This window comes from Syzygium oleosum, unplaced genomic scaffold, assembly GCF_021117445.2.
Source record: "Syzygium oleosum isolate NSW1041296 unplaced genomic scaffold, Sole_v2.1 Sole_v2.03, whole genome shotgun sequence".
In the NCBI taxonomy this organism is placed as follows: domain Eukaryota; kingdom Viridiplantae; phylum Streptophyta; class Magnoliopsida; order Myrtales; family Myrtaceae; genus Syzygium; species Syzygium oleosum.
In genome coordinates, this window is record NW_026607487.1 from 12,595,855 (window position 1) to 12,610,027 (window position 14,173).

The window sequence follows — 14,173 nt, forward strand, 5'->3', positions numbered from 1 at the left end:
TTAACATCGCAGTTGATTATCTAACTTAAGAACTACAGTTATGTGCTGTTTAAGAATTAGTGATTGCAAAACTATCGAACTAGGTTAAATCGGAGAAGAAGTTGCACACTATACGTACCAATGCCCGGGGTTGGTCACCTAATGGGGTACTCCACCCACACTTTGCATGGATGCATAAAATATAGATTTCCTAATCATGTTTTATATATGGAGTTCTAATTGAATCCTAGCACAAAATATGGTACACTCCTAAGTTTACTTTAAGCAACTAAGGGTCAAATATACTCTCATCCCAAGAAATTCCAAAGTAAACTTTCTGATAAAATATGGAAACGATACAAGGGAATTCGAGGTGATTTAGATTTCACACGAGATAGGTGTTATTGATCATTTTATTTTAAAAAGTGTAACAATCAAGAAATTCAGAGAAGTTTAGTCTATGTAATATTTTTCCACAATTCCGGTTTAGAAACTTCGCAGGCATCTCAATTGGCTCTTGATTCCCGATTATTACTGTCACCCAAAATCGGAAGCTCGGACAAAACCAAAACAGTTCAAACAAGAAATAAATGTAAAAAAGTAAACCTAACATATCGGATTTATGTGGTTCGATAATGTGCCAACTCCACAAGAAGAGGTCGATGAGATGGTTCCATTGTAATTAGCAAACAGGATAATCATACTCACTCGCAAGTTTTTCCTGACCTCAACTACGTACAAGCATAAACACCCCGCAAGAATCCATCGAGATAATCTCTCGTGATAGGTTTCTCTTGACGGCTCCCCAAAAACTCTAGTCTGACGTCCGATGAAGGGAGGACCAGCTGGAATTTCCAGCTTTTACATCCTAGTCCAACGTCCAATCTTTTGGCCCCGGAGATCCATTCTTTCCGTTTCGGATCCACGGTAACCAAACCAACAATTGCTAATGGGCAAATCGAACATGAACAGCTAAAACTACTTACCGACAATCTAAAACCTAGCAGTCAACGAGAACTATCAGTATCACGTCATGCCATATCGTCAAAATATAGAGGGGCATTAGTAAAAAGAGTCTCCATCTTTCTGGCGTCATTTGCGTGCAATGAAACTCTCTTTAGAAAAGAATGCAAGAAATGTATATCCATTCCAACTTTACTAGAAAGTAATTAAATCTGGAATCTCAAGTTTATAAGCGTGTACATCGTGTGGTTGACGTTGAGGTTGAGGATCGTTCGAACTTGTTACACTAACAATGTCCCTTTCCATCCCTTTGCCACCGTTCACGCTCATGAGGTCGTTGCCGTCGTCGTCGAAGACCTCCCACTTGTTTGTCACGACGGTCTTCAAGACCTTCCCTGTTGACGGCACCAATTCGCTGCCGCCGCTCTCGCTCACCACGATGGCCTTGGTCTCCTCTTCACCTCCGCCGTTGACCATCCTCTCCACCTCCCGAATATCCTCCTCCGGGATCCGCTCGACCTTCGGGAACTCTGATGCGTTGAGCACTCCGTAGAACTTGCAAAACTCGAAGTACTCGGTGAGCTCGTCGCCCTGCACGTTCGCCTGCCGGAGCACCAAGAGCGCCATGGAGGCCTCAGCCTGCGAGGCCCCATAGATCCGGGAGAGGACCCTGGCGATCAGGTTGCACACCTTGCTGTACGTGTCGAAGATCTCGATGATCACGCAGTCCATGGCCTCGAGGACAAGCGTGCCGCGCATACCCTCGGCCTGCGGTCTGACCTGGAGGAGGAGGGCAAGGAGCGACTGCAGCCTCTGGAGCATCACGATCTCTGCCAGGATTGAGTCCTCGGGGCCGGCTGCCTTGACCTTGCGGATCTCTTTGATGTCGGCATAGAGGAACGCCGACTTCTGATCGAGGAAGTTGAAGTAGGCACGGACGAGCGCGTTGTGGCCCCACGTCTTGGAAAGGGAGGAGTGGCCGTCGGCGAAGTCGGAGAGATCGAAGGGGAGGCGCCCGATGCGCCGGACGGCAGGGACCTTGCAGCAGAAGACGCCGTGGAGGAGCATTAGGCACTTGAGGGCGACTGGCCAGCTGCGGGTGCGGAGGGCGCGGGAGGAGATGGCCCACACGAGGGGCTTGAGGTGGGTGGACGGGGAGGTGCGGGCCCACACGAAGACGCGCTGGGCGTTCCGGTAGTCGACTCGGGCCTCATCGTGGCTGGTGGCCTTGATGACCGCGGCCTCGAGGTCGGGGCTATGGAGGCTGGTCCGCCGCGAGAGGGCGGTGATCAAGAGGCTGTTCTGGTCCTTGAGAGCTCCGGCGGCTCTCTTCCACAGCTTCATCTCTCTGTCTCTCTCTTCTCTCTCGAGATCTCAACGAGGCAAACGCCCCCAACAAAACAACGCAACAACCGCAAGAACGAAGAAGACGTGTTTGATTATTTTTAGCCTTTGGCTGGTTGGGCTTTCGTCTTTCGTTTGTTTAATGTTTTGTAATTACGTGACAAACCAATTTCGAGGGTCAATAATTAGAAAGTGGGAGTGCATTTGCCGACCGAGGATGAGAAGGAATGAAGCTGTTGCGGTTGCGGTCGTTCGTTGGACTTGGACCCGAGAACGAGATGTTTGGAATTTCTTCAGTTTCGGTGTTTTGGCCTTTGGTGTTTAGTTATTCCTCTGAGGAGGACAAATGCCGAATTGTCGTGGATGGTGCCCCTCGGACTTCGTCAAATGCACTACGTGTCGACATCGATTTGTCACGTTGTGTTTTGGTCAAATTGCACTTCTTCCGCCTCTAAAACGACATCCCGCGGTCAACTGCGCAACGTCTGCTGCTTGTCAGGCTCCTTTTGTGGTGATCGTGCAGCCTCTTAAACTAAACTGCATATTCCCAAAATATGGTTTTTCTTATTTCTTTTTTCCTAGAATATGACTATAGTATTGCCAATTGTCACGCAATTGCGACTGAGTTAGCTCTATGGCACGGTATCTTTCGATGTTTCACCTTCTTTTAGTTTAGTGGATTTAGGATTTCTTGATGAGATATGATATCTACTTTTTTTTTTGGTCAGAATATGATATCTACTTGATATGCGCGTGTTTGGTCAGAATCATATAGGGTAGTGCTTTCAAAATTGAAAATTCGATTATGCTCCCAAGTGGATATACATATAGATGTATTAGAAACTTTGATAAACTTCCAAGTGGATATATATATATATAAGCAAAAGCCACTAAAATCCTGAACTATGTCTACTTTGATACATTTATCCTAAACTATTTTTTATGACATAAAAAATTCCAAACTTATATCTATATGACACATTTACCCTCTATCAAAGTTCTGTCAATAAAAACTGTTAAAAATCTACCTGTATAGTCACCAGAAAGCAAACAGTGTTGACATAACGTCCATGTGGCTTAAGTAGAATAAAAACGACTTTGTTTTGGCTGAAAAATCGTGTAAATGAATCTTGACAGAAGGTAAATATGTCTCATAAAAACAAATTTGAGATTTTTTAAGTCACAAGAAAAAAATTTAAGATAAATATATCATGGTTGGCATTGGTTGGATTTTGATGTCATAAAAAAAATTTAGAGTAAATATGTCACAATTAATATAATTTAGGGAAAATGACACAAATAGTCCCTGAACTTTGACCCAATGTGCAATTTGGTCCCTGAACTTTTAATTTGTTCAATGTAGTCCCTGTACTTTAACCTAATGTTCAATTTGGTCCCTGAACTTTGATTTGTTCAATGTGGTCCCTGAACTTTTAATATGTGTTCAATTTAGTCCTTGAACTATTTGAAAATGTTCAATATAGTCCTTCTATTAATTCAAGTACAGGGACTATGTTGAACATTTTCATATAGTTCAAGGACTAAATTGAACACATATTAAAAGTTCAGGGACCACATTGAACAAATTAAAAGTTCAGGGACCAAATTGAACATTATGTTAAAGTTCAAGGACTACATTGAACAAATTAAAAGTTCAGGGATCAAATTGCACATTAAGTCAAAGTTCAGGGACTATTTGTGTCATTATCCCTATAATTTAAAATTTTTTATGACTTTTTTTGCGTATGTGTCGGTAGTCGAGTTACCAAGTAAAGCTGCTTCTTGGAAATTGTTCCTAGTTATATTTCCCACTTTCCCTCTGGTTGGACTATTGAGTAAATACTTGAATCCTTGAAGCAGTCTAGATGGTTCAAAATGTCTACACGACAAGGAACAACATGACGGCCGTGTCAGAGAAGTACATATTACTGAGGTGGAAGAAATTTGTAATCAGATTAGGCAGCTTCAGGTTAACCAACTTATGGTTGAAATGAGACGAGGAAAAGTATTCTGAAGAGTTTTTTTTTTTTTTTTGATCGAATTTTGAAGAGTTTCATCATGTGAATTTTTCAATACCCAACAATAACACTCTTTGAAGAGCGGAAAGTGACAACCAACCAGAAGTTAACCAGCTCATGGTACAATGAAAATTCAGAAAGCCTTCTTTTTTAAGAGGTTATGCATTCGAGTCATGTCGTGAAGGAATCTCAAACAACTTGCATATTTGGGCACTTACTCCTTATATATAGAGATATCCTGATTTCTAGCACATGAACGCCCGCGATGATGTGCTCTTGACTTTATACTCTTGGGTTTTGAATTGATCGAGTGAATATTATTTAAATTAACACATCTTGCGATTGGAATTTCAAGTCGTCCCTCCCACTGTGACAAAAAAAAACCATTCTCTTTAAAATCTTGATATGAAATTTATCTTGAAACAAGAAAAATCCAATATAGCGCATAGGGTACGAAAATCGTTAATGATTGAATGGAATTCATTAAATCTCATTACTCGATAGTTCAAAACTCGAGGTCAAGTTTTCTCCAATATGGGGCAGCTTCAAGATTTATTGCCCGATGGATTTAAATTTTAGAATTAGAACTTCGATAAGATTTTTTTTTACCTTCTTTAGTTAAATTAATTTAGGATATCTAGACTGAATATGATTTTAACTTCATTTTTAAGTTTTGGTTTAAATTCTTTGGGTTAAACGATATTATATACTTATAATAATAAGTACCTTGAGTGCTTAATCAAAAGACTGGTCATTAAGCTAGTGAAATTGTTCCTAGTCATCCTTTTTTACTTCTCTTTTCCTTAGGTGGATTCTCACCATGATGGTCAGTCAACTAAATCTTAAAATTAGACTATTTAGGAGTTTTGAAATCTTTTATCGTAACTCGCACGCTCATTCAAGTTGCTGGCCACGACATCCTCGAAGGTCAAAAGTAATTGATCTTGATTATGGCAACTGAAAAGTTGTTGGCCATGTCCTCGGATCTAAGGTCTATTCCGGTCATTAATGACATAGGCTTAATTCGATTCACGAAAAATATGATATTTTTTTAAAATGTTATTTAAGAAGTCATTTTTCAAAAAATGATAATATTTTTTGGTGTTCGGCCGAAACCTGAAAATAAATTAGAAAATATTTCCTGCCGTTTGGTTTCTGATTTGATTTTTTGGGGGAAATTACCAAAAAATTCGAATTTTTTAGCTTTGAATTATTTTTATTTTTTTTCCTTTTCTTTATTTTTCTTTTTGCTTCTTCTTCAGCTGATCGCCGGTCACGACGACCGGTCACAGGCGAGCTCGAACCTCGCCGGATCCGACGAGCTGGGCAAGGCAAGGCCTTGCCATAGGCCAATGAGGCTCGACCTTGTTGGTCTGTGGCGAGGCAAAGCTTATGGCTAGCGACTGGCCGAGGAAGAAGCAAAAAAAAAAAGAAAAAATCTAAAAATAATTAAAACTTGAATTGTATTAAAAAATAAAAAATAAAAAGAAAAGGTGTTTGGTGAAACAAAGTGCTTGATCTAGAGGTGAAAGAAAGCGGAAAACATTTTCTCTACTTTCGAAGGTGTTTTTTTCATTGGCGAAAAATCTTTTCCTTTATTAGTTTATTTTTTGTGAATTGAGCGCTGGAAAATTCAAAAAATATTTTTCAGAAAGTTATTTTTCGTGAAATGAACGAAGCCTTAGAGCCTGTTTGGCAACACCCCTACCCTTTGTTTGGTGGGCCGGATAAAACTGTGGATAGGATTAACTTTTATCCTGTCCGGTGCTTGGAGTGCTCTGCCTCTCGCTCTTCCTCTCTTTTGCCCAGTGCCCACCATCATCTCTCTTTCTCGTTCCGATTTCTCTCACTAAAATGGCCACTGCTCCTCCCACCGGCGACGCCCTGCTTCCCGCCTTCGGCCTCTGAGAAAAGCGGCACCTGCTTCCTGCTTTCGGCCTTCAAGAAAAGCGGCGCCGCATCTCACCAGCCCTGCCTCTTCCTTATGTCGCTCAACTCCATCTTGGCAGGGAACGTCATGATCCCTATTAGAGCCCGACGCCTCCTCGCGAAGAAGATGATCCGACCAAAGGTGGCAGCCTTGGCGACAGAGCTCCTCGTCTGACGGAGGCGGCAAGGAAGATCTCGAGGTGAACAAGATCGGAGGAAGTAGCGGCAACAAAGAGGGAGAAGAGGATGCACATGGCGTCGGAGGCCAGAGCGATTCGAGGTGACGTTTACTTACGGTTTTACCAGTTGGTCCACGGCGACGCTGTGGTGTGGCAAAATGTTGCATGTTCCTGAATTCTCATTTCTTGTTTGGTTTTCGGATGGTGTATTCATAACCAAGGAGGTTCTATCGATGAATCCTGGTTTTGGCCTCTGCTGGCTTTCGGCAGCGATGCTGGATTTAATCAAGAGGCTTCAACGGCTCTCGTCGAAGGGGATGGATTCCCCGTAGAAGAGGAAGGTGTCGATGGTGGAGATGGCGGGATCGGCGGAGAACTCGAACTCATGGGGGTCTTAAAGCGGCAAAGTCGGAGGTAGAGCGAGCCAGAATTCGTTGGGTTGGTCGAGGGTTGCCAAAGGGATGTCAAGGAGATGGAGTCTTCGCCGGCGTCGTCGGAGTCACGAGGAAGATGGGTGTCTGACATGGATGAGGGATTGTAAAAGAATGAAAAGTTTCTATAGCTTCCATGGTTTATTTTTAATTTTGATCCTACAAATCAAAAGCTCATTTGGATAATATTTATTTAAATCCATATTATATCATTATCCAATCCAACATTATCCAATCCAGCAAAAAAGTCCGGATGACCAAACGCAGTCCTATTACTCTATTTTATGTTCTTTTATTCCCCGAAACTAAAGAAAAATATAAATTCGTTTAATACTGTCAGTTAATTTTTCTATTTCCCAGAATAGAAATTGGCCAGGGGAATAGATTTAGAACGGAAACAAGAAGTTAAAAAAGATCTACTTCTTTGTTCCCAAAAACAACTTTTGAAACTAGGTCATTTTCTTTTTTTCCTTCATTCTTCTTCTTCCTCCTTTAGCCGGTCGGAAAATCTTGATATCTTCATTAAGGTATGAAACCTCATAGAGATAGTCAATTTTAGAAATATTTGAAGTACGAAGATCTAAAGGGGCATTAATAGTGACTAGTTGGACTAGAATCAATAAAATCACTCATGATGGAAAATGTCTACCTTTTTTTGCTTAGTAATTCATCTAAAAACAAACGGGTGTGCTGGATAGGGCGTTGACTCTGATACCAGTAAAGGGGTGCTATGGCCGACGAGATCAACCTCGCCGAGCCATAGCAAGGTTGACCTCGCCATGGTTGGGCAAGGCTCAACCTCACCCAAATCTGGCGAGGCGGTGATGCTCCACCTTGCCCAGGCACGGGCAAGGTCAACCTCCCCAACCATTGTCAAGGTCTGGTGACCAGCTAGAGGAGGAAGAAAAGAGGAAAAAAACAAAAATTAAACAAATCTTAGAAAATTATTAAAAAAATCCACGTCACAAAAAAAATAATTAAGGTCGTATCTATTTTGAAAATTGAAATTTTGTACAGTTTCCAAACTCGTTCTTCTGCTCATAAACTCGTCCAGGAACTTCAAAATTGAAAAAACTATTTTTGAAAAAACATTGTCCCCAGAAACATGAAATGTTACCAAACGTACCCGACAGGTGAAGAGTGGATGATGGCCGATGGTGGCCATGACAGTGGGTGGCGGCATGGTTGTCCAGCTCGTTGAGGGTCTAGGTGAAGCTTGGGTGTTAAAATCACATGCAGTGCCCGGGCTGCGCTGCAGCAAATTCAAGGCACGAGCTCTCTGTTCATGTGCCCAACACGGAATCTCCTCAACAGCGATCGACAAAACAACCCGTTCTTTTCGGGAACTAAGCTTTCCTACCCTTTTCTTTCCCTTCCCCCTCCTTTGTTGGGCTTTATGGAAACGGGCTTGTGTGTATGCATACGCCTTTGCGCTCTTTACAGCTTACAGAAATGGGGGTGTGGGTGGCGCTAGCGAGCCGCTATCTCGTCCGTGCTTTTTCCGGCTCTCGCTTTCACGTGCTTTCACTGTGCACCCATCTCCTCTCCCCCCCCCCTCCCTCCCATCCGCATTCCCGCCGCCCGTCTTCTCCAGAACCCAAGAAAGGCGTAACGAGGGAGGAAAAAGCGGAACGCTGGTAAGATTTTCAACCCAGACACTCGTACTGTTTGCTAAAGCAAAGAAAGCGAAAAGAGAAAGCTCTTGTCCAACATCACCCCAGGCAGAAATGGAGGCGAGGACCCAGTTGTGAGAAAAGGAAAAGTTGCCCCCCTCCCGGAAAATGATAAAGAGAATGGTAAAATAAAACGTAAGAGACGACCAAAAAAAATCGATGAAAGAGGCAACTTGGTGGCATCTTTTTCCCTCCTCGCGACTGTGCGGGCGATCCCACTCCGCCACCGCTCCTTCCCAGGTTCTCCTTTTCATGCTCTCTGTCTGTCTCTCTCCCCTACAATATAAGGCTGAAGCTTCTCAATTTGTCTCCATGGAACTTTCATGTGGAGATGACACTGTGAGTCTCTCTCTCTCTCTCTCTCTCTCTCTCTCTCTCTCTCTGGGTTTAATTTACTTCAACTGAGGCGAGTTATGGCGTATCAGAACACAGAGGGACGGAGAGTTTCATTGACAGAAGGTGCACAGGGTAGGGGAGAAGGAGGTAATTGTATGGAAGTCCATCATCATCATCAACATGAGGTGGAGTTGGAGATCGAATTCTGGCCGCTGGAACACCCGACCGAGCCGCCAGACGAAGATCAGCCTGTGAAATGCCCCATGCTCAGCACTTCTGCTATTCCCGTAAGCATGCGTCCCCCCGAAAGTTGTTCCTCCATGTTTGACACCACGTTCGCTCATCTATTTGCACACAGGAAGGAAGCTAACTAAAAATTTCTTTAGAGAATAATCTCAAGAGAATTTGTCTGCCAATTGAAGCTGGTGAAAGTTGAAACTTTTTAGAACTACAGATTAGGGAATCGTTGAATTCTAAACGCGTTACAAGATAGATTTGCGTGTATCCTTTTCATGATGATGTTAATTGTAGGTGTGCATGTCACATGGCAATTATCTTTACGTATATTTGGTTAGATAAATTCGGTCATTCGATTCTTTTGCGAGTGAAAATTAATGCTGCTACTGAAGGGTACGCAAATGAATGAGGAGCAAACTGGGCAGAGCATGAGGAAGAGATCAGACGCACGGGAATTGGCGAAAATAGGGAAGGTCACGGTGGCTTCCGAACCATCCGTCCGACCACTGCGCAAGAGGCATCACACTCTAACCCATGGGGACATTGTAATAACCCCGCTAAGGACTATGCCTCCGCCGCCACCGCCGCTGCTGCCACCGCACAACATCACCATCTTCCAGATGCTTCAGCAGCAGTTTGACAGTCTCGAGAACTGAAAGATTACCGCCGCTGTAAAAGAGAAATCACCTGAACCTTCCACCTTTGCCTCTTCTGTCTATAGCACATTTAGTGGGGTTCTAATTGTCAAGCTACTATGGTATCAGATCTGTCAAAGAATTCTCTTGTTACCTGTTAAATTACCAACGATGTACTCGGAAAGGCCATATATGCATGTTATCGGTAGGTGAATTAAGTAGAAGTATTTGTTCCTGCTTATTGACACATACACATTATCCTATGGCACCGGCATGCCGAAAGCTCACACCAAGCAACTATGCTTTGAACAGTGACTTTCTAACTTTGGCTTGGGACTGTAGTTCCATCATGGTGTTTTTTCCTTTTCCCAATTTTCGTTCTCGATAACAACAATATATTATTATTGTTTAGATTATTGTGTCATGACTTTGACCGATTCAGGAATTTAACAGCACAAGAATCCTACTTATCACACTTGAAAGAGGAATTTCACCATCTTTACAAAACAAGCTTAATCCTCTAAACAACCAAAAAGCATGTGATATTGTTGAGACTAAGAGAGGGGACCAACACATGTAAAGAACCACTCTACAATTGGTTACGCGGAGATTTTAAGCATTTTGCCATTTTAAAGCTCGTATATGCACTTTTCTTCCTTTGGCCCTATCAACCGAATGGAGATATACAAAGACCATTTGACTGGACAAAGCAAAGCAACTGTATATGAAAACTTTACCAGGACTTTTGCCAGTTGCACTATTTGTCAATAGTACTATTGCATGTGAATTATGTATTTATGCATGTCTCCAGATAAAACTTTAACTATTGACAATACTGTGCTGTTAGTGAAAAGCATAACATCCCCACAAAAACCTTATCACGGAAGCATGTATTTTCTATGACAACTCTTGGAATTTTTCTTCATCCCTCATGAATACGCCCATAGACAAAACTGAGAAATGCCTTTTCACTACGTTTAGTTCTTTTCCACTCTTTTTCCTTTGAGCATCGTTATCCACAAGAATTATGTTGCAACAAATCAAAATATGTAAAAGAAGAAGGAAAGGACCTTGCACTAGCACTAGATTCGTTGAGCAATATCCCTCTTCAGTACTTCCGTCCTAGCAAGTAGGCTCGAAGACATGGCCAAGAATGACTTTCACCACTTCCTTCACTTCTTCTTCTTCACACAAAGCTGCAAACTTCACTGCAACAACAGAAAGTCAATTCATTAATATGGATTCATATTCAAACAATGAACCTTAAATATTGCAGATAATTAGGTTGAAAATCATTCAAATCAGTCGAAAAAGAGGTCCTAATGCTTTAAGGAGCAACACAGGGGAACCCCATCTTCCATGAAACAGAAGTAAGTCAACACTGGAATGTACTGGGTACTCAACATGCAGGAGCAAAAAATTCTTAGAAACATCCCAAGTTCTCCATTTTGACACTTCAGCTCGGCAGTTGTGCCAGTGAAAAATGATCTCGACAAGCAAATGTCACCTCCAATACCAATATGTCTGTCTATTCTACATGCTGACAATCCAGAAACAGTATTAAATCGAAGGTTTCAGGGTAAAATACTTAAAAATCCATTACATGTTCACTTGACGTGGAAATACAAGCCAACAGAATATCAGCAGAGCATATCAGAAAATTTATAGGCAGCTCAACCATCAGCAAAAGCAGTTCAATGTGAATGCAGACAATACACAAACTGTTTGTGTGAGAAAAAGAGAGTGGGTCAGTAATTTAATTAGATTAAGTGGAAGAAAAAAGAGGACTCACAAACATGAATATAATGTGCCTATACAGCAAAAGATCTTTTTAATGTAATATGAAGAGCTCTGGTTATATATCTTATGGTTAAGGTACATTATATTAAGGCTTAGTCCAGTAACAATTTGGTCACGGAAACAAGAAACTACCATGGAGAAGATGAAAAGGCAATAACTTGAACACGAAATAGTACCCCAAGCAAGAATTGGAAATTCCAAACTCTGTTTTGGGACTGTCATAAGATAGGAACAAACCTGCAAGTGATTGCAAAAGCTTAGCTAAAAACAGGTGTTTTCTTTATCTGAGTATATTATATCAGTTAAAACATGCCAAGATAGATGCAGCGAGAGGACGAGGAGAACGATAAAGCCTTGTCATCTCCTCCTTTTCATAGAGAAGATCCATGACATCCGTGCATGCTTGGAAACTCAAAAGCTTCCCTACTGCTGCGACTTCCCTAATTGAAGAACATGTAAAAACATTTAATGTACCTCAAAGCAGAAAACCATAAAGCTGGAAATTCATTTAACAATAGCCGAGGGAGGAAAAAAGACTTGCTTGAATTGGATGTGGAGTTGTTCGAGGAACATAAAAGCATCACTTGCAGATCCAATTTCAAAGTTCAGCATCTGAAATGACAGATCCATCATTCAATTATCGATCGACAATAGAGAAAGCAATGTTGATTCCGATTTCCAAGATATATACCTGCAAAAAGATCACTTCCTAGACAAAGCCAGCCTCATTAATCACAGCACGATACATAAATGAAGAGTAAGCTATTTTCAACCCTTATGGACGGTAATTAGCATACTCCTTCGAAAAAGTCTCGAGTTGTAAAATGTTGCTCGGTGATGATCCGATCCCCCCAAGTCTTCAAGGTTTTTACAGACAGAGGGCGAGACAGATGTATCTGCAAGATGTCAGACATCAAAGGATGACACAGGACAGCCATCTAAGTAATGTTATGATGATGCCAAAGTACCGGAATTTACTTTGCTCGAGATCCAGATAGAGACAAGTGAAAACAACTGCAGGTTGCTCTCTCTAATGGGCTGTAGTAGCCAGTGCTGAATGGCATTGCTCCCTTCAGACCTTTACAAAGGAAAGGTTACTTACTCAGTACAAAAAGAGCTGTCAGCAATCCCCATTATCACCCACTTTAGCAAGAAATCGCAAGCGTCGCATCGATCTCAAAAATCGATATCTGATCAAATTTGACGCGAAAAGAAAGGGATTCAAAAAGGCAATGAACGCAAAACAACAGCATCTAAACCTCCGGTTAGCAATTAAGATAAAGCAAACAACTTCACAAAAATTTTCATTCAAAGGCTCCTAAAACAAACCGATCAAACGCAGATTGCCCCAAAAAGAAACACACACAACCGAATCACAACAGTAACCGGTCCAATGGCTTCAAAGTTTTTTTCAGATTAACTTGCTGCAACCTTGCCAAGGAATTCAATCGGACACTCGTTTTCCAAGACGAATTCAACCTGATCTCGCTCAACACAACAAGACACCACTACTGAAGCTCCATTGTTTGAAAAATCCCGCGAAGCAGCACATTATCGTTCCAAACTGGAAATGGCGGAGCAGCGGAGACAAACCTGGCGAGAGAAGCGCAGAACCGGTCGGCGAAGAGCGACAGAGCGGTGTACTTGACCACCGGATCGACTCCGAGCCCCTGCACAAGTGGCATTCCGGCGAGTCAGCGTCACGAGAGGCGATCGGATCGACGGCGAGAGAGGAAACCCCCGCGTGTTCCGGAGCGGCCGGCGATCGACGAGGCTGCCGGAGCAAAAACTCACCTGCGCGGAGAGGATGAGGAATTCCGTCATCGGAAGTCGCCGGCGGTCGTCCGAACGACGCTCGTTCCGCTCCCGCGTTCTCCTTTGCGTCCTGCCGATTGCAAAAATTATTTACTTTCTATTTAAGGGGATTTATAAACTAAACTTTTTTTTCGGTCGAAATAAACTGAACTTTTTTTTTTGGCCTGTAAAATAAACTGAACTTAGTAAAGAAATATATATATATATATATATCTATTTTCAATTATACTGATTATGTATAATACGAAAAATATAGTATTTTGAGCATGCAAAATTCTTTATTAAATTTCGAATCGATATAATGTGAATGCAATTTGCATATTCCAAGAATAGATGTATATTTTTCTCGTATACGCTAATCTTACAAAATGCGCTAAACTTTAACTTTTTGATAATGCATTCTTTTATCACAATTCGCAGTTCCTCATAAATTAGTTCTGATTTCGAATAAAGGGGGAAATTACAAAAAAAAAAGTCCTAAATCCATTGCAATTGTGCCAATTAACTCATAAACCTTTCAACTTGGCCAATTTAGTTCTAAATCTTATGATAATTTGCCAATTAAGTTCTCAACCTTTCAATTAAGTCGATTTAGTTCTAAAACTATTGATAATTTGCCAATTTAGTCCTTCCAGCAAATTTTGACCGAAAAATTGCCAACATGGCGGTCTAGCCAAAATCGAACATCCTGCATGGCACAACCAGTACTGACATGGACAATTTTTTAAAATTTTCTATTCTTTTTTCTTATCTTTTTTTCTTCTTTTCTTTTTTCTTTCCTTTTTCTTTTCTAACCTTGGGCCGGCGATCCTCATCTAGCTAGGCAAGGGCATT

General features: G+C 41.7%; 3 protein-coding genes and 1 long non-coding RNA gene across 7 annotated transcripts; 2 read left to right on the forward strand and 2 right to left on the reverse strand.

The window, feature by feature from the left end:
- Positions 1-1,074: 1,074 nt before the first annotated feature.
- On the reverse strand, positions 1,075-2,434 carry LOC115670644 (putative clathrin assembly protein At1g25240). The gene has a single exon (XM_030591962.2). The coding sequence runs from the start codon at positions 2,284-2,286 to the stop codon at positions 1,138-1,140; it is 1,149 nt and encodes a 382-aa protein (XP_030447822.1). The 5' UTR covers positions 2,287-2,434; the 3' UTR covers positions 1,075-1,137.
- A 3,655-nt stretch (positions 2,435-6,089) lies between these two features.
- On the forward strand, positions 6,090-7,041 carry LOC130137821 (uncharacterized). Its single transcript, XR_008816268.1, has 2 exons — positions 6,090-6,518; positions 6,634-7,041. It is a non-coding gene; the product is annotated as an uncharacterized LOC130137821 (long non-coding RNA).
- A 1,349-nt stretch (positions 7,042-8,390) lies between these two features.
- LOC115670774 (uncharacterized) lies at positions 8,391-9,948 on the forward strand. The gene is made up of 3 exons (XM_030592135.2): positions 8,391-8,855; positions 8,942-9,139; positions 9,482-9,948. Exons 1-3 carry the CDS (start codon positions 8,676-8,678, stop codon positions 9,743-9,745), a joined length of 642 nt encoding a protein of 213 aa, XP_030447995.1. The 5' UTR covers positions 8,391-8,675; the 3' UTR covers positions 9,746-9,948.
- On the reverse strand, positions 9,065-13,424 carry LOC115670887 (cyclin-J18). 4 transcript variants are annotated; one of them, XR_008815960.1, is made up of 10 exons: positions 13,319-13,424; positions 13,118-13,194; positions 12,503-12,602; positions 12,322-12,420; positions 12,216-12,233; positions 12,066-12,136; positions 11,838-11,964; positions 11,701-11,761; positions 10,795-10,932; positions 9,065-9,196 (listed from the first exon to the last, which is right to left on the reverse strand). XR_008815960.1 is itself a non-coding variant. In XM_056309124.1 (9 exons), the coding sequence occupies exons 1-9, from the start codon at positions 13,346-13,348 to the stop codon at positions 10,847-10,849; spliced, it is 669 nt and encodes a 222-aa protein (XP_056165099.1). In that variant the 5' UTR covers positions 13,349-13,424; the 3' UTR covers positions 10,568-10,846. The 4 variants fall into 4 exon arrangements, 3 of the variants coding, with proteins under 3 accessions (XP_056165099.1, XP_056165100.1, XP_030448142.1); XM_056309124.1 differs by lacking the exon at positions 9,065-9,196 and having other exon boundaries at positions 10,568-10,932; XM_056309125.1 differs by lacking the exon at positions 9,065-9,196 and having other exon boundaries at positions 10,568-10,932; positions 11,657-11,761.
- Positions 13,425-14,173: the final 749 nt, after the last annotated feature.

Coding starts and splice junctions, on each gene's coding strand:
- LOC115670644 (XM_030591962.2), bottom strand. CDS start 2,286: ATGAAGCTGTGGAAGAGAGCCGCCGGAGCTCTCAAGGACCAGAACAGC.
- LOC115670774 (XM_030592135.2), top strand. CDS start 8,676: ATGAAAGAGGCAACTTGGTGGCATCTTTTTCCCTCCTCGCGACTGTGC. Junction 8,856..8,941: donor TTTCATGTGGAGATGACACT/GTGAGTCTCTCT, acceptor ATGGCGTATCAG/AACACAGAGGGACGGAGAGT. Junction 9,140..9,481: donor TCAGCACTTCTGCTATTCCC/GTAAGCATGCGT, acceptor CTGCTACTGAAG/GGTACGCAAATGAATGAGGA.
- LOC115670887 (XM_030592282.2), bottom strand. CDS start 13,348: ATGACGGAATTCCTCATCCTCTCCGCGCAG. Junction 12,421..12,502: donor CTATCTGGATCTCGAGCAAA/GTAAATTCCGGT, acceptor GACATCTTGCAG/ATACATCTGTCTCGCCCTCT. Junction 11,762..11,837: donor CTCTCGCTGCATCTATCTTG/GCATGTTTTAAC, acceptor AATCACTTGCAG/GTTTGTTCCTATCTTATGAC.